The sequence below is a fragment of the Coenobita brevimanus genome, chromosome 47 (genome assembly GCF_032717465.1).
Source record: "Coenobita brevimanus isolate Jiangsu-jjx chromosome 47, ASM3271746v2, whole genome shotgun sequence".
Classification (NCBI taxonomy): Eukaryota; Metazoa; Arthropoda; class Malacostraca; order Decapoda; family Coenobitidae; genus Coenobita; species Coenobita brevimanus.
The window spans coordinates 6,203,428-6,227,389 of NC_137000.1; the positions used below are offsets into that span (position 1 = coordinate 6,203,428).

The 23,962-nt window shown below is 44.5% G+C and overlaps 1 protein-coding gene across 1 annotated transcript in view; it reads right to left on the reverse strand.

The window, feature by feature from the left end:
* Positions 1 to 20,138, reverse strand: part of ds (dachsous cadherin-related 1) — a 42,114-nt gene extending 21,976 nt beyond the window's left edge. The window contains exon 1 of the mRNA XM_080271728.1: positions 20,028 to 20,138. Within this exon, the coding sequence (XP_080127854.1) occupies positions 20,028 to 20,138 (111 nt within the window). The remainder of the gene's footprint in view (positions 1 to 20,027) is intronic.
* Between the last annotated feature and the right edge of the window lie 3,824 nt (positions 20,139 to 23,962).

Here is a 23,962-nt window from a genome sequence, read left to right on the forward strand (position 1 = left end):
AATCGTGTGGTGGTAATAAGAAGAAATAAGAGAAAGTAATATGTCTCACTACATTGAAGTGGCTAATACGTCTACCGAGAAGCAAAACTAAATCAATCAATCAATCAATCAATCAATAAGTGGCGTCCACAGGTTGCATGGGTTTAAAGAACGTTCACAGGCTGCAAGAGGCAAATAAAGAACGATCACAGGTTGCAAGGGGTTAAATAAAGAACGTACATAGATTGCAAGGATATAAGTGCTCACAAGTTGCAAAGACATAAAAAACGTTCATAGGTTGCAAGGGGTTATATGAAGACCGTCAGGGAGTTACCCAAACAGCGTCTACAGGTTGCAAGATGAGTTAAAGAAAGTGTCTAGGTTGCAAGACGTTAAATAAAGTATGTCTGAGGTTGCATGGGGTTAACCTCAGGAGAAAACTTATCTATCTAAATCTATCTAATCCCAGACGATTTTTCTTGCCACTGGGACCCCACCCCTTCCTCTAGGTCTGTGGGTTAAGAGTCAATCTCGATGTAATGGAGACTTTAGTTATGCTCAGGGCGGGGTCACAGTGGGGTCAATGGGGTCAGGGTAAGGTCAGAATGTGGTGGAAGTGAGGTTAGAGTGGGTTGAGTGTCTTTAATCCCATGACGTATTTCCTTTTTTTTTTTTTTTTTTTTTTTCATGTTGCCTTCAGACGAGATTATTCTGCTTGGGAGGGACTTTCGAACTGGGGGAGTGTTGTGGACAGTGAGGGAGACGCGGTGAGGAAGAAAAGGAGGAGAAAGTGAGAGGAAGGAGATGAGAAAATGAGGAAATTGGAGGGGATGAAATGATATGGAATGAAGAGATGGAGGAGAGAGAGGAAGGAAAAGTAAAAAGAGGAAGAAGAGCAGATGAGTGAGCGAGGAGGATGGAAGTGAAAACATAGAGAAAAAGAGGCTGGAGAAGAGTGAGGTAGGAAGAGGAGTAGAAGACGAAAAAGAAAGAGGAAGAGTACAAAGGAAAGCAAACAGCAATAAACCTGTCGGTCCTTTCACGGCTGTTTATTATATGGAAGGTTGTAACTAACAATGCTATTATGTGAGTTAAAGACAAGGATAGATAAGGAGAGAATGTGGAAGATGGACGAGGTGAAAGGGCAGGGGAGGTAGAGGAGAGGAGGAGTAAAAGAAAGGGTGAAGAAGAGATTAGAGAATGATGAAGACGAAAGAGGTGAAAGGAGAGAAAGGAGAAGGAAGTGGGAGGAGAGAGTGAGGGAGGAAGGAAGAAGAGCTGATGAAGAGGAGGAAAGGAAGAGTAAAAAGATGGTGGTGTGGTGTGGTGTTAGTGGTGTGACACTGAATTAGCCTGACATTGCCTGGGATTATGTGTGGCCTCTTCACCTCCTCTCTCTCTCTCTCTCTCTGCCTACCTACCTACCTACCTATCTATCTCTCTATCTTTTCCTTTTTCCATCTTCATTTCCCTTCCTTCTTCATCCTCTCCCCTTTTTCTCTTCTTCCCACATTCCCCTCCGCATACCAAAAATATCGTTTCCCCCCCCTCTCTCTCTCCTATCTCCTGCCTTCATCTCTTCCTACTCTTTCATTCTTTCTCCTCCTCCTGCCTCTCTCTCTTATCCATCTCCCTCTCATCTTTCTCTCGTCTTCTCCCTCTCCATCATTACCTCTTCCTCCTCCAATTTTCCTCTAACCCACATTTCCTTTCTTCGTTATTTCCCCATCTCTCTCTCTCTCTCTCTCTCTCTCTCTCCCGCATTCCTTTACTCCTTTCCCACACAGATTAATTCCTCCCTTCCTCCCTAGCGTCACACTTGCCATATATTTTTCTTAATATTTTCCACTCTGTCATTTCTTTTTGTTTTCTTCTCCTTTTCACCCTTACATTATTTCTTTCTTTGTGTTTTTCTAAGCTTTCATTTCTCCTCCCTCTCCCTTCTCACCCTTAAGCTATCGTTTCCTATCGTCTTTCTTCCTGTTTCTTTCATCTTGTTCCCTCCTTGTTGCACTTACTTTTTTTTTTTATATAATTCTCATATTCATTTCTTTTTCCGTACCTCCTCCTTCTTCCTTTGCGTTTTCACCGTTTCCTTTTTGTCTTATTTTCTCCTACATTTTCGCCTTGTTATTCATTACCGAACCATTGAAATTCCTGGGTTGCCTATAAGGTTGATTTGCCAGTTCCTTTAATCTACTGAATCTTTTGTTGTTCCTGTCATATCATCCATGTATCTACTTCAGTTCGGTGACGTTTTGCTTAATATTCTTGATATCTTGAGGCGGTTTTATCATGCAGATAGTCTGTTTGACTGTTTTTGTTTATCCTACAATCGCGCCCAAACCTAGGGCCAGAGACCCCCACATCCATATATATATTCTGAACAAAGGTGACTAAAGAATGGTTTAAGGGGGATCAAAATTCAGATCTGGGTCATTTGAGGTCACCGGTAAAGTGTTCGCCTTTTTGGCTAGGGCAACGCCGGGTACCCCTGCAATCCAATTTTTGGCAAGGAGACTCACATGACCTCCTGTTGGGACACAGACTATGTGAGGTTGGCCTCCGAGGCCTTTTGAGGTCACAGGTCGAGGGTCATTTGAGGTCACCAGTAATACACGCTCGAAAGACTGTATCTAGCAGCCTAATTTTTGGCATGGAGACACAAATGTCCTCCGGCTCGGACATAGCCTATGTGAGGTTGACCTCCTAGGTCATTTGATGTCAGCGGTAACAGTAAACAAGTGCCCACAACTACTATGCATTAGTCTGCGAAAGCTGAACTCGAAAGTTCCTGGACCTCTTATAATCCCTCTTCAAAAGCATAAGTGGTAGAGTACATGGTCTTTCTGAAGTAGAAAGAAAGACTGAATTAAATCAAATAGAATTAAGGTGTTTGCCTTTCTGGCCTAGCTAGTATATATATATATATATATATATATATATATATATATATATATATATATATATATATATATATATATATTTTGCCTTTCTGGCCTAGCTAGTATATATATATATATATATATATATATATATATATATATATATATATATATATATATATATACATAATAGGGTGGTTAGTGGGAAGAGATGAGGCTTGGTCAAGCAAAATGAGATTGGGTGAAACAGAAAATAGTGCTGGAATATAGTTGTTAATAATGGTTATGTTTTTTCTCTGGATTTTTGTTTACCACTCAGTAATGGTGTTGGGGAACGTCGTCGCTGAAGGGCAAGCAGGAAAGGGTATATGAAAGCAAAAGGATATACTGACGCATATATGAGGAAAAAATTAGGCTATTGGTTTCAACTACATGAGGAAAAATTATCGTATTGGTTTGATTTCAGCTACATGGGGAAAAAATTACTGTACAGGTTTCAACTGCTAATATAATTCATCCAGTCAGAAAAGTCTTCCGTCTAAACTGAAAAAAAATCATATGGAAAACACAATCTAAGAGATATAACCGTATTGTCGGGGTTAAATACACAGTCCCGTGATCTTTTGTAAACATCAGGTGGGATTCTCAAACTCATTTACGACCAACGCCCACTCGTAAATCAGATTTGATCTCCAGGAAGAACAAGAGACATAGAAAGCTTTTAAACTCTTTCTTTGTCCTCCTTGGAAAAACTGAAAACAGCTCATGATAACTCCGCCCGTGATTGAAATTTGTTTTCCAAGACAGAACTAGAGGCACATAAAGATTCTACATTTTCTCTGTTCTTCCTAAAGAAAAAAAAAAAAGTAACAACAGAGGTGATCATAGTTTGTTTGTGCATCTTGGTCCAGAACGGTTGGGAAAATCATATGCTTCTCTCTACTTGCCCGTCTTCAGTAAACACAGACAAGCTTTGCTCTGCATAAATTTGCTCTGGCTTAAAAATCTTTGATCATGGTCTCTAAAACTCGATCATAAATTACCCAGGTATACATGCTACGCGAATTTACTTGATAAAACGTAAATAACCATATCTTTTTTAGATTAAGTAATATATATATATATATATATGAGGTATATGAGAGAGGGGGTGTGAGTTGGGAGCAGGGCAGTGAAATGGCGGGGGACAGGGCGACTTGGAGGCGATTTGTTTGTGGCCACCCCAAACGGGATTGAGGCGTCTGGCAATAGATATATATATATATATATATATATATATATATATATATATATATATATATATATATATATGTGTGTGTGTGTGTGTGTGTGTGTGTGTGTGTACAGTATGTATTGTAAAACTGGGTCGAAACTGAAATATTCTACTGTAGAATCTTGGGAAATTTTTTTGTCCCCTCTAAAAAAAATACATAAACTGCTTAGAAACCCATATCGTTTTCTTATTAACATTCACTGGCAAATTATTAAATAGTAAAAAAAAAAAAAAAAAAAGGAAAGGGAGGATGCAGCTAACCAACCCTACTGATACGTATCTTACCGCCAGACGAATGTACTCATCTATGTTCTCATTTATCTTTAATCTACAGACGCTTATAATTAATTTTCAGGTGAATAAAATCGTCTGGCGTCGGCTGGAATGTAGTACCAGAATTGTCCCGACCACGAGGGGGCGAATAAACCCCGAGACAACACTCCCAACGAGCCATTTTTCCCGGGTCTAAAACAGGGAGGGATGCGGCGACCCAAGACTGATGGGGATACCGAGAGCAGAAATCAGGCAGGAGTTTGTCTGACCTAGGAGAGGAAAACACTGAGGTAAACGCTAAAGATTATTAGTCAAAGGTCAGGTTTATTGGGGTGCATGCCATAGTGTTTGGCTCCACCCCGTTGCTGCATGTGGAACGAGTAGGGGAGAGGGAAGGTGGAGGAGTGGACAGCGGAGGACAAGCGGGAGAGGAGGAGGAATGAAGGAGATGGAGTGAAGGAGATGGAGGAGTGAAGTAATGAAGGAGGAGAAGGAATGTAGGAGGAAGGAGGAAAGGGGACGTAGAAGAAGAGGAGTGGATGAGGAGGAGTGGGGAAGAAGTGGAGAAAGTGGAGGAGTAGAGGAGGATGAGTCCGACAGGAGTGAAGGAGAAGGAACGGAAGTGGAGAAGAAAAGACAGAAGTGAAGCAGGGAAGGAAATGAGAAAAAGAAGGAGTGGAGAAAGAGGAGTGAAGGAAGAAAAAAGTTGAGGAGGAGGATATCTTGCCCTGCATCATGCGTTCAGCCTCTGTGCTTTCTTGGTACGGTATATATTTTTTGCACTAATTGTTGATTCTGTCTGTCTGTCTGTCTGTCTGTCTCTCTGTCTCTCTCTCTCTCTCTTTCACATTCGTCTTTCTCCTCACTCCTCGTCTTCCTATCCACCTTCACTCTCTCTTTCTTGTCTTCCTTTCGTTTCTCTCCACCCTCCACCCCTTCCTCGTCCTCCTCCACCTCTTCCTCCTCCTCTTCCACCTCTACCTCCATTCTCCTCTCCTCCTCCTCACCCCTCTCTCTCTCCCCCTCCTCCCCCTCTTCCCCATTCGTCTCGCCGCCCCTCATTCCCCGTCTCCTCTTCATTCCCAACCCCCTGATCCCGCCAGCAAAATGACACCACCACAAATAATCAGCCCCTGCAATGATCTCCAGCAGCAGCACCAGCAACGAGGGAGTGAGTAGGGGCAAGACTGGGCAAGACTGGGTTGGGCACGGCTGGGTAAGAGAGGTAGGAGGAAGAGAAAGACAAGGGTAGGGTTGGGTATGGTATGGTATTGCAAGGTAGGGGAAGGTAGGGTAGGAACAGGAGTGGGTGAGGAAGATGCAAGCAAGGAGAAAGTAAAGGGCAAGACTGGACAAGACTGGGTTGAGCACGGCTTGGGGAGAGGGGTAAGGAGGGCAAGACAAGGGTAGGGTTGGGTATGATATGACAGGGTAGGGTAGGGTAATGTAGGGCAGGAATAGGAGTGGATGAGGAAGATGCAAGCAGGGAGAGAGCAGGGGCAAAACTGGGCAAGACTGGCTTTGGCAGGGCCTGGGGAGAGGGAGAGGGAGGGGAAGACAAGGGTTTGGCAGAGTTGGGTTGGGAAAGGTTGGGTTGGGCAGGGTAGAGCAGAGTAGGGTAGGGTTAGGTTGGGTTGGGTGTCACAGGTTAAGGTAAGGTAAGGTAAGGTAGGGTTAGATTGGGATGGGATGGGTAGGATTTGGGTAGAGAGGACAATATTTGGGTAGGAAAAGGTAAGAAGAAGCCATCAAGGAGAGGGTAGAGGCAAGGCTGGGTAAGACTAGGATGACTAGGTTAGGTAGAGTTTTGGGGAGGAGATATGGGGAGCAGGGTTTAGGCAGGACTGGGTAGGGCAGGGAAGGAAAGGGCAGTGGTAGAATAGAAGCCAAGCAGGGAAGGAAAGGAACAAAGGCAAGACTAGGGCAAGTGAGGCGTAAGGGAAGGATACAGAGGGCAAGGATAGGACAGTGAGAGGAAAAGAGAGGACATGATTAGGATAGGGTAGGGTACGGTAGGGAAGGGAAGGGAAGGGAAGGGAAGGAGAGGGAAGGGAAGGAGAGGGATAAAGAGGAAGATAGCTCAGTGCTTGTGTAGGGTAAGGTAAGATAGGGTAGCACAGGATTAGAAAAAACTAGGGTAAGACTAGGTTAAGGAAGGATGGGAGATGGGCAAGTTTGGGTTAGATTAGGATAGGGCAGGGAGGAGGGGAAGAGCAGAGGGAACATGACAAGCATAGGAGAGGATGGGAGATGGGTACAAAGGGCAATATAAGGGTAGGGTAGGATAAGACAGGGTAGGACAGAGTACACTATGGAAGGGTAGGGTAGGGTAGGGTAGGCTAGGGTACAGAAAGGTAGGGTCGAGTAGACGAGGGTAAAGGGAGAGGTACAAAGGGCAGAATCGGACTATAGGCTGCAGGGAATGAGGACGATATCAGTGAGGAATATCAAAGAGTCAAGGAGGAGAAGAAGATGGCAGTGTAATGGAGAGCAGGATAGAAGTGTGGAGCGTGGCTGATGAAATGGGTGCTGCCAGAAGTGGAAAGTGCAAATTACATGAAAGAGAAAGACTGACAGGGGTAAAACAGAGACAGGGGTGAAGGAGACAGAGAGGGAAAAGAAGTACGAGGGACAAGGATGAAAGAAGGAGTGACAGAAAATAAAGACGGTAGGAATGAGAGGACGGGGAAAGAAACACGGCCAGAAGGAAGAAAAAGACAGCAGAGAATGATACAGAAGCATGATAAAGAAAAAAGAAACACCGACAGAATAAGTGGGGACTGCGAGAAACGGAGGTGCACTATGAATGAAGGAAAATGAGACAGGAAGAATAGGGATATGTGGAGAAGGGTGAGTGAAACAGGAGAAAGATAAAGACGGGAGGAAAACACAGGAAAAAGAGAGATGGGTGAAAGAAAAAGACAGAAGAGAAAGACAACAGGAAGACAGAGACAGAAATAAGAAGAGGCGGACACGAACACTGAGAAGAAACAGGTAACAAATATAGAAAGACATCAAGAAAAAGAGCTAGGAGAATAGCAAAAAACGTAGATAGGAAGAAGACAGAAGGTGCGAAGAACAGAGCAGGAGGAAGGTAGAGCATAGTAATAATAAAAATAAAAATAAGGGCAAGAGAAAAGGGAAATGAGAAGAAACACAGACAAAAGATATGAGAAAAACAGACAGGAGTATCGTAAATATAATGACAGGGAAAAGACAGAGAGGCAAGAGATAGAGCAGAAAACACACACAATGCAGGAGGAAGACAAGAACAAACTAGAAATAGAAAAAGGAAGGGAAGAAATTTAAACGTAAGCTCAAGATAGGAGACGCAAGACAAGAGTGAAGAGAACGATGTTGACAGTATTAAGACAGACGTTGACAGGAGCTAAGAAAGGAAGACAACTAGAGGAAGGATGCAGCAAGAAACAAGAGAAAAACGAATTTATTAAAAGAGTAGCAAGACCGCAAGAAAGAGAATCAGAAAAGGAGGAAGACAAAAATAATACCAAGATAGCAAGAGAGAAGAACAAACTGTTGAGAGGACCAGAGGCAAGAGGGAAGAGCATAAGCGTTCATAGGAGCTGAGAGACGTTGATTAGAACAAGGCAGAGATACAGACTGGGAGGAAGAGACAGGAGACACGGAGCAGGAGGGGAATCGAAAACAGTAGCAAAACAGCAAGAAAGAGAACAGCAGGACACGGAACAGGATGAAGAAAAAAAAACAAGAGCAGGAGGACGCTAACAGGAACAAGACACTGAAACTAGACACAGCGAAAGAAGAAGAAGAAGAAGAAAAGAAAAAAAAAAGAGGACAGGAAGACAACAGGAGACAATAAGACGTTGACAGAAGAAAGAGAGGCAAGACGCAGCAGCCGACAGGAGACAGGAGCCCCGGGAGGAGTGACAGGAGACATACAAAGATGCAGCAGATAGGAGACGCAGATGATAGCAAGACAGCAAGAGAAAGGAACAATAAGACGTTGACAGGAGACAGGCAGATGGAGAGAGGCGGACAGGAGGAGACGGAAGCACCAGCAGCAGTGATAGGAAAGAGGCAGACAAAGACGCAGGAAGACATCAAGACAGCAAGAGATAGGAGTGATAAGACGACGACAGGAGACGCACAAATAGACAGATGCAAGGCGCAGCAATAGACAGGAGGAGACAAGACTCAAGGCAGCAAGAGACACAAAGACGCAAGGGACAGGAGATGCAGGAAGACAGAAAGACAGCAAGAGACAAGAACAATAAGACGTTGACAGGAGACAGAGAGACAGACAGGCAGAGGCAGACAGGAGGAGACAGGAGCCCCAGCAGCAGTGTTATAATGCGATGGGCGGGACCCACTGAAAATTAAGTCCCTGAAAGCTGCCGGCGGGCTTGAAGCAGTTCCCGGCTTTTTCCCGCACCAAGCCGGCGACTCTGCCTGCCACAAATTAGAATGAGAGCACAGTGAGTACACCCAAGTACTGAAATTAGAGCAAGAGTAATATGACTAAACTCTGACAGTGAAGGCAGATTAAAAGCAGAGCCACCAAAAGGAAGGCAGAGTGAGTAAACCTGAATAAGTGAAATCAGAATGCTAGCAGTGAGAAGTAAATGAGAAGAGACTGAGGACGCTTAAGCTGTAAAATCAGAATGAAAGAAACAAGTAAACGACAGAGGAAGAGCGTATATGGGAGAGAGACAGGCATACGAACAGGAAGAGAATATATCTAGAAACAGGAGACGATCAGCCGGTGACTGCCATAATTTAGAATGACAGCAGCTGCGAATAAAGTCAGCAGTGAAATCAGAATGACGGCAGCAATCATTATAGAATGCAGAGCGATTAAAACGGCAGCAACATCAGGTAAATCCCTACAGTGAGACCTGAATGAAAGCAGAGCGATTAAAATAAAAGCAGAATTAATGAACTGCAATAAGTGAAATTAGAATGCAAACAGTGAAGAGAGAATACCCCGACAGTGAAAATATAATAAACTGGAGAGAAATATAAGCCTCAGGAGTGGGAACAGCAAAGGAAGGAGACTGTGGATGAGCTACAGACAAACACAGAGGACGGGAATACGTATCACAGCTACAAGAGAAGAAAAACTAGACACAGTAGACGAACAACCGGTGACGAGGACACAGACAGAGGCAGAGGATGATAACAGAAGCAGAGAGGGTAAATCGCAATAATGATACCGGAGTAAAAGCACTGATTGAGCCCCAGCACTGACAATTATGCTCTGTTCACTTTAACTTGGCGTAAAATTGCTCTCAAAGAAAGCATACTTCAAAAGGTGCATGTTACGCCTTATTGTTCTCATTTTCTTTATTTTGCCTCTTTAATATTGACATATCATCCATACGTGAATTGCAAAAGGAAATTAACGTATCACATGCAGGGATAATTTGGGAAGGAAGAGAAGGTATACTCATTTCACCTTAACTTGGCCCAGATTTTCGTCAATTTGCAGCTTATTTCATGCAGCTCAAAGGCAGAATAAGACAATTCTATGGCTCTGCATCCTTCTCAAGGCACTTCTTCGAGACCAGCATCATATTCTAACGTTAATTTACTGTCACAACTGAGTATTCAAGATGAGGAGATGGCAATTTTAGGCCAAGTTAAAGTGAAAAGACTAAAGTGAGCCGCCTAAACTGACGGGACTTCTCACCTCTCACAGATCGTATCTCAAAAGGATCCGACCCAACATACAGGACAAACACATCTCCATAACCGTCAACTCTTATCATACTTATGTTTGTTTTTCGCATACGGTCGCTTTCATATTCACCGTAATTAGACTGGAAAGTGTTCGGTACTTGTGTGAGTGAAGGCAACAGCATACACAACAATCTCATTCATAGATTTAGCTTTGGGGGAGTTTATAAATACGGGTCCTGTTGTGGGTGAAGTTGGCGGGAAGAGAGGGAGGTGGTGTCATAAACTTAGGAGAAAATTGTGACCGCCGACAGAGGAGAGCTATGCATGTTATTCGAGTGGTCATAATACTGTCAACTTTGTCAAGTGAAATTCTGACGTAGAAAATGACGTAGAAACTTAAAAGAATAATGCGTTAGTTTGCAGATTATACTTAGGTCATTGAGAAGACTGAGTAATAGGGCAGCCATCGTAATTTTGTTGCTCTGCTTTAATTCTCAAATCGCCGCATCCACGATTTCAGAAGTTGTGTTTCCTGACTTTTAATGGACAAAAGCTTTTAGGTGTTCTGATAAGATTTGCTTTAATCATGCATAAAATTAGGTACCCGTATGAAGAACGATAAAGAAAATTTGTCCATCCTAAAAAGTGGTGGATTGCTGGATAGAAAGGCTGGAATACAAGAAATGCTGGTAAAGTTTTGTGAATAGGCAAGATGACAGAAAACGTACTGAGATCAGGACGATAAACTTCACTTCAGAGAAAGAACGTCAAGAAGGCACTGGCTTGGAAAAAGAAGGAGAGATAAGTGAAACAGTTTACCTCCACCTCCCTTCTAAACACACACACACACACACACACACACACACACACACACACACACACAGAAAGAGAGAGAGAGAGAGAGAGAGAGAGAGAGAGAGAGAGAGAGAGAGAGAGAGAGAGAGAGAGAGAGAGAGAGAGAGAGAGAGAGAGAGAGAGAGAGAGATACAGTTAACTCAGATGACCTTAAAAAATAGCCACATATATACAACGGTATATGACGAAGCCTAGCAATATAACGCAAGGGCCCTGAGTCTCTTCTGGGTAAGATAATGATAAAGATGTGATTAGTGACGAATTTGTGAGATTCAGTGTCTTAGGAGAGAGGGAGAAAGGAGGCGAAGAAATGGAAGAGGAGGGACCTATGGGGGTGGGGATGAGAGGAGAGAGAGAGAGAACATATGGGGCGGGGGGAAATGGGAGGGGAGGAGAAGGAAAAAGGAGGGAGGGAAGTAGAGAGGGAAGGAGGATGGGGAGAGAAGGGAAGTAAGGAAGGAAGGAAGGATGGGGACGAAGGGAAATGGGGTGGAAAGGTGGGGAAGGGAGGGAGGGGAATAAGAAAGAAAAGGGGTTTGTGAGGGAGGAAAGCGAGGAGGAAGGAAGGGAAAGGAAGGAAAGGATGTAAAGAAGGAAGGAATGGAACGATGGGAGTGACAGCGGGAGATATGACAGAAAGGAAAAGGAGGTGGGAGAGAGGAAGGGAGGGAGTGAAGGAAGGAGGAAGGGACTGAAGGAGGAAGGGAGGGTGAGGGGAAAGGAAAGTGGAAAAGCAAGAGATAAAAATAGGAAGAACAGGGGAGGGAGAAAAGAAGGGAAGCAGAGTGAAAGGGAGAAAAGGGGGAAGGGAGTCCAAAGCAATATAATGGAGTACAATGAATGCAAACAAACGGACTTCTTAACTACGTCCAAGCCTTTTGCATCAGATAAAACTATAAGCCAACTATGCTATGAGGATAAGAGAGTGACAGCAAAACAACAGGAACAGCGAGAAGGAAATGACAAGGGAGGGAGAGGTAGAGAGAAGCAGGATGTTGGGGGACAGAAAGTGGAAGAGGGAGGTATGAGGAAGGAAAAAGAGGAAAGGAAGACGGGAGAGAGGATAGAGATGAATAGGAATGGAATGAGGAAGATACAAGAGAGAGAGAGAGAGAGAGAGAGAGAGAGAGAGAGAGAGTGAGAGATAGCTGGAAGGAGGGAGAGAGAGAGAGAGACCAGAAGGAAGGGAAGGTGGGAGGGAAAGGAGACAAGCAGGGAGGGAGAGAGAAAGATCAGGTGGGAGGAAAGTAATGGAGGGAAGGAGAAAGAAAAGGTGGCAGGGCATAGAAGGAGGAAGAGAGATGGAAGATAGGGAATAAGGGAGGAAGGGAGGACAGGAGGGAGGGAGAGAGCTGTAGGGAGAGAGGGAAGGAGGGGGCAAAGTACAGGTAGAAACGGAAGAAGGAAGAGAAAAAAAGCCAGGGTAGGGGAGAAAGAGGGAACTGGGAGACAGGGGAAACAAGAGAGGCAGATCAGAAGGAAGGGAGAGAAGGAGGGAGATGGGAAGATGGGGTGGGAGGAAAGTAGAGAACGAAGGGAGGGAGGGAACAGAGAACAGGTGAAATGGAGGGAGGGAGGGGGGCAGATGAGGAGGAGAGGCAGGAGGAGAAGGAGGGAGGGAGGTAGAGAGAGAGAGATGGAAGGAGGTAGGGAGGGAGGGAGGCAGAGAAGGAGAGATGGAGGGAGGTAAGGAGGGAGGTAGAGAAGGAGAGATGGAGGGAGGTAGGGAGGGAGGTAGAGAAAGAGAGATGGAGGGAGGTAGGGAGGGGACGTAATGACGCTCCGGAATGCGACAACTGAGAGTCCAGGAGCTGCGACAAGATTCAATAAAGATAATATTTGGGTGACGACGATAACATTGACGGGGAGGAGGGGGACGCTCTCTCTCTCTCTCTCTCTCTCTCTCTCTCTCTCTCTCTCGTTCATGATTACTTACAGCCAGGCCAGACAAACTAGTAAGGACCGTAAGATCTGTGTAGGTAATGACTCTCTAAATGACGCTCTCTCTCTCTCAGCCATGCAAAAATATTCAATCACATCGCATACATATCATCCAATCAAACCAAACACACACACACACACACACACACACACACACACACACACACACACACACACACACACAAAGAGAAGGGGAGAAGGAGAAACAAGGAGGAGATAAGGGAGAGGAAAAATAAAAAAGAGAGAGGGAGAGGGAGCGGGAGGGGGAGGGGAAAAGGGGAGAGGGAGAGGGAAGATGAGAGAAAAAGAGAGGAAAGGTGATGGGGTGAAGGAAGAGGAAAGGGTGCGAAGGATGGGAAGGAGAAGGAAGAAAGAAAACTGAGAGGTGAAAGGGAGGGGGAAGAGAGAGAGTATAAAGTACAAAGGAAGGCAAACAGCAACAGACCTAATGGTCCTTTCGAGGCTGCTTGTTACAGAGAAGACTATCACTACGATACGGTATCTAATTCTTCAAGCTGAAGGTAAGGATGGTACAGCAAGAAGGCTCTCCCCCACCCACCAAACCCTGCAGTCGAAGCCGGCAAGAAAAAAGTGAGAAGGACCACCATGTAGAATGGGAGAAGGAGGGAAGGGAAAAGCAAGAGGGAGTAGAAAAAGGGATGGGAGAGGGGAGATGCGGAGAGAAAGAGAGAAGACAACAAGGAGAAGAAATGGAAATGGGAAAATAGAAGGTAAAGGGTGGAAAGAAGAGGGAGAGAGGGAAGGTGAGGAGGAACGGGGGAGAGAATAGGGGAGAGCAAGGAAGAGAGGAAATGGAGTGAATGAAATGGGAAGAAAGGGATGAGAGAAGAAATGGTAAGGCGAGAAAGAGAGAGGAGGGAAGGAGAGGCGAAAAAGAATAAACGTAGGGAGGGAGAGGATGGAGAGGGGAAAGGGAAAAAAAAGGAGGTTATAAGTGAAAAATGAAGATGAATGAGAGGGGAGGAGGATAGGAGAAGGAGGAAGGAAGAGAAACAGGCAGAGGAATAGAGAGGAGAGAAATAGGTGACAACGAGAGAGAGGAGAGAACGAGAGAGAAAAATGGAGTTGGAGTAGGAGGGGGGAGGGGTTAGAGAGAAAGGTGAGGGGTGAAAAGGAGAGAGGGAGAAGAAGGGGGGTGAGAGGGAGGGGGGAGTAATGATGAGATTGGGTAAAAATACTTTGAATGGAATGTGGGGGTGGAGGATAACGGGGTGACAGGGGGAGAAGGGGCGAGTGGGGGTGACAGGGGTGAGTGAGTGGGAGATTATGCAAGGAAGAGAGAGAGAGAGAGAGAGAGAGAGAGAGAGAGAGAGAGAGAATACACGGATCTTACGCACCTCACTGTAAAGCCGGCCAGGCCTGAATATTAATAAAGGCTTACTCTCTATTTATAGAAGAGAGAGAGAGAGAGAGAGAGAGAGAGAGAGAGAGAGAGAGAGAGAGAGAGAGAGAGAGAGAATTGGTGACTGGAGGAGTGAATTTCTGGTCGATTAAATGATTAAGTGACTGAGTATTTGTGGAAAAAAAAAAAAAAAGAAACTAAGTGATTGATTGAGGGAGTAAGTGGAGGATTATGCAGATGAGTTATGAGAGGGTGAGTGATTAAGCAGGAACACACACACACACACACACACACACACACACACACATACACACACACACACACACACACACACACACACACACACACGAGTGATTGATTGTAAGAGTGAATGAGTGTTTGCCTGACTAACTGACTAGTAACACACACACACACACACACATACACACACACACACACACACACACACACACACGCACGCACGACGGACATGCCCTCAATTTCCCGCCGCTAAGGACTATCCAAGGACAAACTGATGCCGGTGACGAGGGAATATGACCCGTGAGGTGTATAGAAGTAAGGATGAAAAATGGGGCGGACTGGAGGGGAACGGGGAGACAGAGAGACACTGAGGGTCGGCGACTGGATGGCTCGGTTGGTGTGGTATTGGCCTTACGTTCGAAAGTCGCTCAGTCGTGGGTTCGATTCCCCAGACGTCTATTGAGTTTGGTGGGTGGATGCATGACTCTGAAAAAAACAAAGTTGCACCATACCACTGTCTGATATAGTGCGTTCATTCTAAGCTGACAATATGCCTAACCCCTTCAGCTAAAAACCAACGAAGTATAATAAAAATGGAGGGGGGATTTGAATAAAAACTAAGGAGACTCATAACTACATCATAACTAAGGATGATCGGATTTTATGTAGCCACTGTACGACATTCAGGTTGTGGAAGTGGACCTGTTTCGTCAGATGAAAACAGACTAAACCCTATTACCCTCTTCTGTCTCCCTCTATGTGTCCTGTGTCTGTCCTACCCTCCTCCTCAATCCCCTACAACTTAGCCTTTGCTAGAGGGAGGCGCTGAAGGATAAGAGTCGAGGGGCGAAGGAAAGACTTGTGGAAACGTAAGGAAAGACTCGAGGAAAGGTAATGAAAGACTGGAGGAAAGGTAAGGAAAGACTGGAGGAAAGGTAAGGAAAGACTGGAGGAAAGGTAAGGAAAGACTGGAGGAAATGTAAGGAAAGACTGGAGGAAAGGTAAGGAAAGACTGGAGGAAAGGTAAGGAAAGACTGGAGGAAAGGTAAGGAAAGACTCAAGGAAAGGTAAGGAAAGACTCGAGGAAAGGTAAGGAAAGACTCGAGGAAAGGTAAGGAAAGACTGGAGGAAAGGTAAGGAAAGACTGGAGGAAAGGTAAGGAAAGACTCGAGGAAAGGTAAGGAAAGACTCGAGGAAAGGTAAGGAAAGACTCGATGAAAGGTAAGGAAAGACTGGAGGAAAGGTAAGGAAAGACTGGAGGAAAGGTAAGGAAAGACTGGAGGAAAGGTAAGGAAAGACTGGAGGAAAGGTAAGGAAAGACTGGAGGAAAGGTAAGGAAAGACTGGAGGAAAGGTAAGGAAAGACTGGAGGAAAGGTAAGGAAAGACTGGAGGAAAGGTAAGGAAAGACTGGAGGAAAGGTAAGGAAAGACTGGAGGAAAGGTAAGGAAAGACTGGAGGAAAGGTAAGGAAAGACTGGAGGAAAGATAAGGAAAGACTGGAGGGACATGTTATATACTCCAGCGACTGCAAGAGTGAGGCCTGGGGTGGGGTGGCATGTCGCGAAGTGTGGGGATGGGATAGAGTGGGGTGAGGGCTGGAGTGGCGTGGAGTGGGGTGGGTGGGGTGATGACTGGGATGGGGTGGGGGACAGGGCGAGATGGGGCGGGGCAACTCATCAATCACCAGAACGCATGATAAGGGTGGAGGTGAAGTGTCGTGATTTTTTTTACGCATAAAAAATAAAAATAAAGAGAGAAAAAGAAGGAAATGAAAAAAATTAAAAAGAAACTTACAAAGAAGAGAACAAGAAAATAAAGGACTTAGGGGAAAAGGGTCAGAATAAGTGTTAGCGACGAGGCAATGGAAGGACATGGGATGGAGCCCATAGTCTTTTTCGTAGCACCTCTTCTAAAGCGATTTATTTTGTATATCACACCTTAGCATTCTGTGGTAAGCTAACTTGTATTACTTTAATGCTGATACTATTTGCATCAGTAACATAAAAGATAATATGGTGTAATGTGCAAAATAAATCGCTATAAAAGAGGTGGAGGGAGAAGAAAAGGGAAGGAAAAAGTAAAGCATGAAAGAGGAGAAGGAGGAAGAGGGAAGGAGAGAGAAAAGAGGAGGGAGGAAGAACAGGGGTAGGAGAGGGAGGGGGAAAAGTAGGCGGGGCAGAGGGAATGATGACATATGTGATGGAAACAGGCTGATAAGGTACAAAGGAGAGAGAGAGAGAGAGAGAGAGAGAGAGAGAGAGAGAGAGAGAGAGAGAGAGAGAGAGAGAGAGAGAGAGAGTTAGGGTTACATATATACTCAGATCACAAAATCCCTGAGGTCCTTGCTAGATGGTCGGGCTTTAATATTAAATGACAGACCTACTCACTAATACAAGAAGCTTAAGAACAGGATGGCAAAGCAGAATGAAAGGAAATGAGTGAAAAAGAACACAAAGGATATGGCTGGATTCTTGATTCTTTGTCGTGCTGTAAGATTTCGTTTCTCAGTATCTGGCAGGTGTATGCAAAATAAAGGAAACTGAAATGCAGATGGTTAGGCCTGAAAGAAGGAGCCAGGATTCCAAAGGCTTGAATGATGTGTGAATGAGTGTGTGGCTCTACATCTCTCACCTCTACCAGTCTCCTCATCCATTCTATCTCCTCCCTCATCTTTTTCATACCCTGTTCCCCTTCCTTTCTTACCTTAATTCTCTCCATCTCTTCTTCTCTAATCTCTAGCCTTTCCCACCTCCCATTCTCCCTCACTTCACCTCTATCCCGTTTTTTACCCTCCCTTGTGTCTCCCTCATCTCTCCCTTACCTAAGCTTCTCTCCTCTCACTCTGTCTCTCACCTTTTCATACGAGTATCTCCTCATCTAACCCTATCTCTTCCTACCTCATCTTTATTTTATCCTCCTCCCTCTCCCCCTTCCCTCCCTTCCTTACCCATCTCCTCTCGTCTCTGTCTTACCTCTCTCTATATTTTTATTTAACCCTTTCTACACCTCCGGCATCAATCTTTTATCATACTCCCTCTCTTTCCTCATTTCCGCATTTTTCTCACTTTCACACTCTCTCTCCTTCATTATCTCTCCCTTACTCCATCCACTCTCCTCCATCTCTGTCTCTCATCTCTCCCTATCTCCTCATCTGTTCCTATCTCTTTCTCATCTCTACCTTATCCCACATCCTCTCCTCAATAATCTCTCCTTTACTCCTTCCTCCCTCCTTTTCGTTTCGTCTCTGCCTCCTCATTCACCCTCCCCGTCTCTTCTTTCCCTTACCCCATCCCCTCTCCCTCCCGGTCTCACCCCTCCCTACCTCGCCATCCACCCCCTCTCAAATCAAGGAGAATCTCACCAGACGTCTCCAGCCAAAAGGGGGCATGGTGGGCTAAATGTCTCTTCAGCTTATAAGCATTATGTAGGGTGACACACACACACACACACACACACACACACACACACACACACACACACACACACACACACACACACCTCACATCACCTAGTATTATCTCTGTTTACGTTGCGGTTTGTTTGAGTATTATCTGAATCTGTGTTGCGATTTGTCTGCATTTCGTTTGTACGTATGAACCACTTTGTCTGTAAATCTCTGCCCTGTGCTACCTTGCGACTCCAGTAAGGTGAGAAGGCGTCGTGTGGGGTGGGTGAAGGAAGGGAAGCGAAAGGAAAGGAAGTGTTGGGGAAGGAAGGGGAGCGAAAGGAGAGGAGGGGAAGAGGAGGAAACGGAAAAGGAGGGGGAGGGAAGGGAAGGGAAGGGAAGGGAAGGAAACAATAGGAAAGGAAAGTAAACGATAGAAAAGGAAAGGAAATGATAAGAAAAGAAAGGAATGGAAAAGAAGGAAAAGAAAGAAAGGAAGAGCAGGTTAAAGGCACTGTGGCACTGAAAAAAAAAAAAAAAAACTGATATAGAGAGATATTTTCAGATGTGATGGATGGTCAAATCGCGTGAGGTGTGAAGTATATCTGACTGCATTCTGAAGTCAGTCTATCTATCTGTTGCTAGACGCCTTAATCTCGTAAGGGTGGCCACAAACAAATCGCCTCCATGTCGCCCTGTCCCCTGCCATTCCACTGTCCTGTTCCCACCTCACACCCCCCCTCTCTCATATGAGGATATATTTGAATGCATTTTGAGGTTTGAGAGTAGAGAGCATTTTAAGATATGAGCGTATTTGGGTGCATTTTCAGGTCTGAGAGTATATTTGAGTGAAATTTAAGGCCCTGAGAGCATATCTGAATGTAGGAGTATTTTGAGATCTGGGACTATATGTCTGAATGTATCTTGAGGCCAGAGAGTATAACTTAGGATATTCTAAGTGTCATAATGCAATATATTTGACAGGATTCTGACTTCAGCCTTCGAGAGCATCAGTTATGGTGCAGATTAGTGTAGGGGAGGAGGAGTAACAGTGTTGGTGGAGAGGAAAATGAGGTGATGGTGGAGGTGAGAGGTGGGTGTAGTGGAAGGGTGGTTTTGGCAATAGTGCTGGAGATGGCCAGAGTTGAAGAGATTAATTGTGGTATGAGGGGAAAGTAATATTTGTGATGGAGAGGAGACAGTGCTGGCAGTGAGAGGCTTATGTGGGTGTGGTGAAATCATCGAGTGGGATGGAGGGTTTTTGGTAAGCTAAGTAACTGAACCAAGGCTAAGTAGTTTATCGTAAAAGAGACGGCTATATAATCAGTATGTCCTTCCATTTCTAAATTATGGATCAGAAACATGGAATCTAAAAAAATATTTTGAACGTAAAATTGAAAGTGTTCAGACAGCAATGGAAATGATTATGTTAGGTGTCACGAGGATAAATAGGGAACTTCGTAGGTAAGGGAACAGATGAAAGTAGAGAATATAATCACTATGAAAAGTATAAATGGATGTGCGTGGGTCACGTCCTTCGTAGAACATATAATAGATGGACAACTAGGGTAACTGAGCAGCAGTCCACAGATGGAGACAGACGAAGGGGCAGACAGAGTACAAGATGGCAAGTTAGATTAAAGATTTACTGGGACTGGATGAAACAGGCTAACAGTCAACAGGTGTGGATGGGAAAGTTGTGCGAGGCCTTTGTCCTGGTGTGAAATGACTTAGGCTGCTGATGATTGGTAATGCTGGTGGTGGGTGGTAGGGTGAAAGACAAAGGTGACCAGTAGCAATACCGGCAGAAACTGAAATAGTAGTAATCGTCGTGGTAGTGGTGATGGGGATAGCTGTAGCTACTGGTGGTGGTGGCAACAGCAGTGGTAGTACTGATGATGGTGGTAACAGTGCTGGTGGTGCTAGTGGTGATGTTGGTAGTAGTAACTGTAGTGGTGATGTTAGTAGTAGTAGCTGTAGTGGTGATGTTGGCAGTAGTAGTTGTGGTGATGATGTCGGTAGCAGTGGTTGTAATGGTTGTAGTGGTTGCAGTAGTGAAAGTAGCAGTGTTGGCTGTAGTCATGGTGGCGGTGGTAATGGTGATGGTGGTGAAGGCCTGGGGTGGGTAGGTGATGTATGTGATGAGAGAGGCAGATACCAGGCAGCCCCTACTTTCACGTCTTCTCCAGCGGGTATTGTACAGGCGAGGTCAGTTGTTTCATCACACTGTCTCAAATCTGTGTCGAAATCCGAAATGATCTTGCCAAACTCATTAACAGTCATTAAGTGGGATGAGGTCTTGTTTCATTGTTTCCCAGCCCTAATGCCGTTCTTAGAGTGGCATGGAAGGCTTCGTAACACCACTTCTCTAGCGCTTTATTCTCTACAACTTAATTTTCACTTGTGCGCTATCAAATCATTTTTATATATACAGAGTTTGCAGTAGTACCAGTGAAAAGGATATTTAAGTGTAATGTGCAGAATAAATCGCTGAGGAGTACGTGCTGAGAAATCTTCAGTTTCTTACAATACGACCACACACACACACACACACACACACACACACACACAAGCAAAATAGCAAACATCTTCATACACAAGCATACACAAACGCTGAACACAAGCATCTCTCTCTCTCTCTCTCTCTCAAAAACACGAAAACCTGCAGCCCCGCCTAAGAATGCTGCTCATGTATAGAGAGAGTGCATATAGTTTTTATCTGTAACGGGGATCTTACGGCCCTTTCGGATATTCCTGGCTAATTTATGACTTAATTACGGGGAAACTCGAAACCCGCCCTGACAGTTATGGAAAAATACTACGAAATTAACTGTTTCAATCCGATGACGTATTTTTGGTTTATTATTGCTACCTCCAGACGATTTTATTCAGCTCAGGAGACTTTGGCAACTGAAGGGGTTAAATAAAGCCTTAAGTAACCCTCCTTTATTACTAGACAGCCTTGCTATGAATAAAAATCGTCTGGTGGTAACAATAATAATAATAATAAGAATAAGAATCAATACGTCGCTGAATTGAAGGGGTTTATGAATGTCTGGGGAATTTGCTGAACAAACCTCTGTCCGTAGACGTCATTTGCAGATCATTGTAACTGCTATGAGACAATTTATTTTTTGTCCGACATTCTTTATAAATAACAAGCCCTGCAAACTTTGTCTCAAGCTCTTTCTTTTCTATTAAAAAAAAAAATGGAAAAAGATCTGAAGTGGTGAAAGGGTTGATGAAGACTGTAATTTTACCCTTGCACTTTGAAAATTCTCTCCAGTGCTAAATATAATCGTCTTGAGGGGGCACGAATATAAGCAAAGAAAGGCTCGAGGCACAGCACTATAGGTATAAAATATTCAAGTGCTTTAGAATAATTTGCGTACCGGTGCACAGAATAAAACCTGCATACCATTCTCCTTGTTACTGGTGCTCATATTACGCTTAATGGCATACTCTCATACTGGCATACTTTTCTCCATCCGCATACCTCACAGCTTCCTTAACCCCTTCAGTCGGGTGACGCATTTTTCTTTGGTTTATTCACGATACCTAATGACGAGTCTGTAAAACCTTGAGCCATTTATTGTGACGGGGTTATAAAGTGTCCATTAACCCCGGCACAGCTTAATTTCTCTCCCTATATTTAATGAACTCATTTGAAGGTTGCAGAAGTATAATAATAATAATAATAATAATAATAATAATAATACGTCATCGGAGGGAAGTGGTTAACCTTTAAATCAAGTGACTTTTTTTCTGCTTCTTGTCTTCTGACGATTTTAATCATTCGGTGACCCTATTTTCTATTCTATTTTTACTATCTCCAGACGACTTTATCAAATTTAGAAGACTTTTTTTTTTTTTCTGGAGGGTTAGATAGCCTTAACTAACTCCTTCTCTACTAGAAACCCCTCTTAGCTGAGGAAAAAATCGTCTGGTGGTAATAAATATAAAACAAGATATACGTCACCGGATTTCTCTCTCTCTCTCTCACCAGGAATTCCTCATGCCATCCCTCCTTCGAACCATGACAATGACGGAAACAGTCAAGGAAGTGGACTGCTCGGCTCTATCTCTCTCTGTCTCTTTCTGTCTCTCTGTATGCCTCTGTGTGCCTGGTTGACCTATTTAAGCAACTCCCCCCTTTTCTCTCTCTCTCTTTCTCTCTCTCTTTTCTGTTGCATACCGTACGTCTGTAAGTCACACTTTGTCTCTCTCTATGCTTGTGGTTGACCTGTTAAGCGTGTGTGTGTGCGTGTGTGTGTGTGTGTGTGTGTGTGTTTGGTCTTCACATTCCTGTCTTCTATTTGCCTTGTTGTGTCTGCTGCATATCTCTTTGTCCATCATTGTCTGTCCACTGTATCCGTGTCTGTAATATTCTTGTTCATCTGTCACTAAATGTCCCCCCCCCCCTCTCTCTCTCTCTCTCTCTCACACACACACACACACACACACACATACACACACAAACACACACACACACACACACACACACACACACACACACACACACATATATATATATATATATATATATATATATATATATATATATATATATATATATATATTAACTCACTTAAAGGCAGCCTTTGGCGGCCTCCGCTCGATGTCAAAAGACCAGATGTAAGTCATAACTAGGGAACCGGTGGCCCGACTGGACCGGAAACTGCTTTATTCTTCAAGTTAGAGCGTTTTAGTGATACCTTGCTCTACCAAAATCTGTGTTACTTTGCGCCTTTTTTGCTGTGTTACAGTAACACACCAACAAACATACAGAAATCGGATCATTATATATGCATATCCATCTATCTATCCTATATTACATATACCAATATATCTACAGTATATCTGAGAGAGAGAGAGAGAGAGAGAGAGAGAGAGAGAGAGAGAGAGAGAGAGAGAGAGAGAGAGAGAGAGAGAGAGAGAGAGAGAGAGAGAGAGAGAGAGAGAGAGAGAGAGAGAGAGAGAGACAGGAATGTGGACAGGGGCAACGTGGGAAAGTTTGAGGTGGCAGGAGCTGTGTTGACCCTCCGTCTAATTGCACGGATCCATCACTGTCCTAGACTTTGCTCTGCCCTGTCGCTGTCTTATACTGCCCCCTACCTCTTGCCCCTTGCCCCCTGCCCCTTGCCTTTCCCTCTGTACCGTTTGTCTTGCCCCTACCATGTTTTTTGCTACTCTCTGTTCCTTGACACTTTGCCCTAATCCCGTCTTGTACTGCCCTCCACTGCTTCTTTTCCCCTGCCCCTTGCTCCCTTTCCATTTTCTTCTTCCCTGTTGCTGCTTTATATTGCTTCCCTGTCCTTGCCCTATGTTCCATTTGTCCTGCCGTGTCCTAGTCTGTCTTGCTCTTACCCGTCTATCCTGCTTTGTGTCCTACCTTCCCCTCTCATCACTAATCATACTCCTCCCCTGCTCCCTGGCTCATGCTGTCTTGTCAAATCGTGTATTTTACTGCCAACTCTGCTCCCCTGCCGCTCCTGTCTTTCCCTTCTGCTCCGTTTGTCTTGTCCTGCCCTGTTCCTGTTCCTTTCTGCCCTGTCTTGTTTTCTTCTCATTTGTTGCTCGTATGCCTCTACATTCTTGTCTGCTTAATTCTGTCTTGTTTCTACTCCTGCTCTGTCCTGCTTCGTCCTGGCTTACTGTCCCTCCTGAACCCCTCCCCCATTGTCCTGCCATCTTGCTCATTTGTCCTGCCTTGTCCTGATTTAGTACCGGTATATACATACCTTGCTCTCTGTTCCATTTTTTCCCTGGCCTATTTTCGTCCTGCTACAGATACAGACGCAGATACTAAAACACATTTTTGTGTTGCCCTGCATGCTTTGGTTTATCAAGCCCCCACTCTGCCTACTCAGCATTCCATCCTCTATCATGTCCACTGCCCTGCGTTTTCATGTGTCCTGCCATCTGCCATATCCTAGATTCTCTCTGCTTCCTTTTTGTCCCTACTCCACGCCCAACAACATCTGCTTTTTATATCCATTCTCTGCCTAGTATAAGGGTCGTATTCTATGTGGCTTTGGGTATTTCGTAATGTCTCCCATGGCGATTTATTTTGCACATTACACCTCACTGTCTTCATGTGTGCTGGT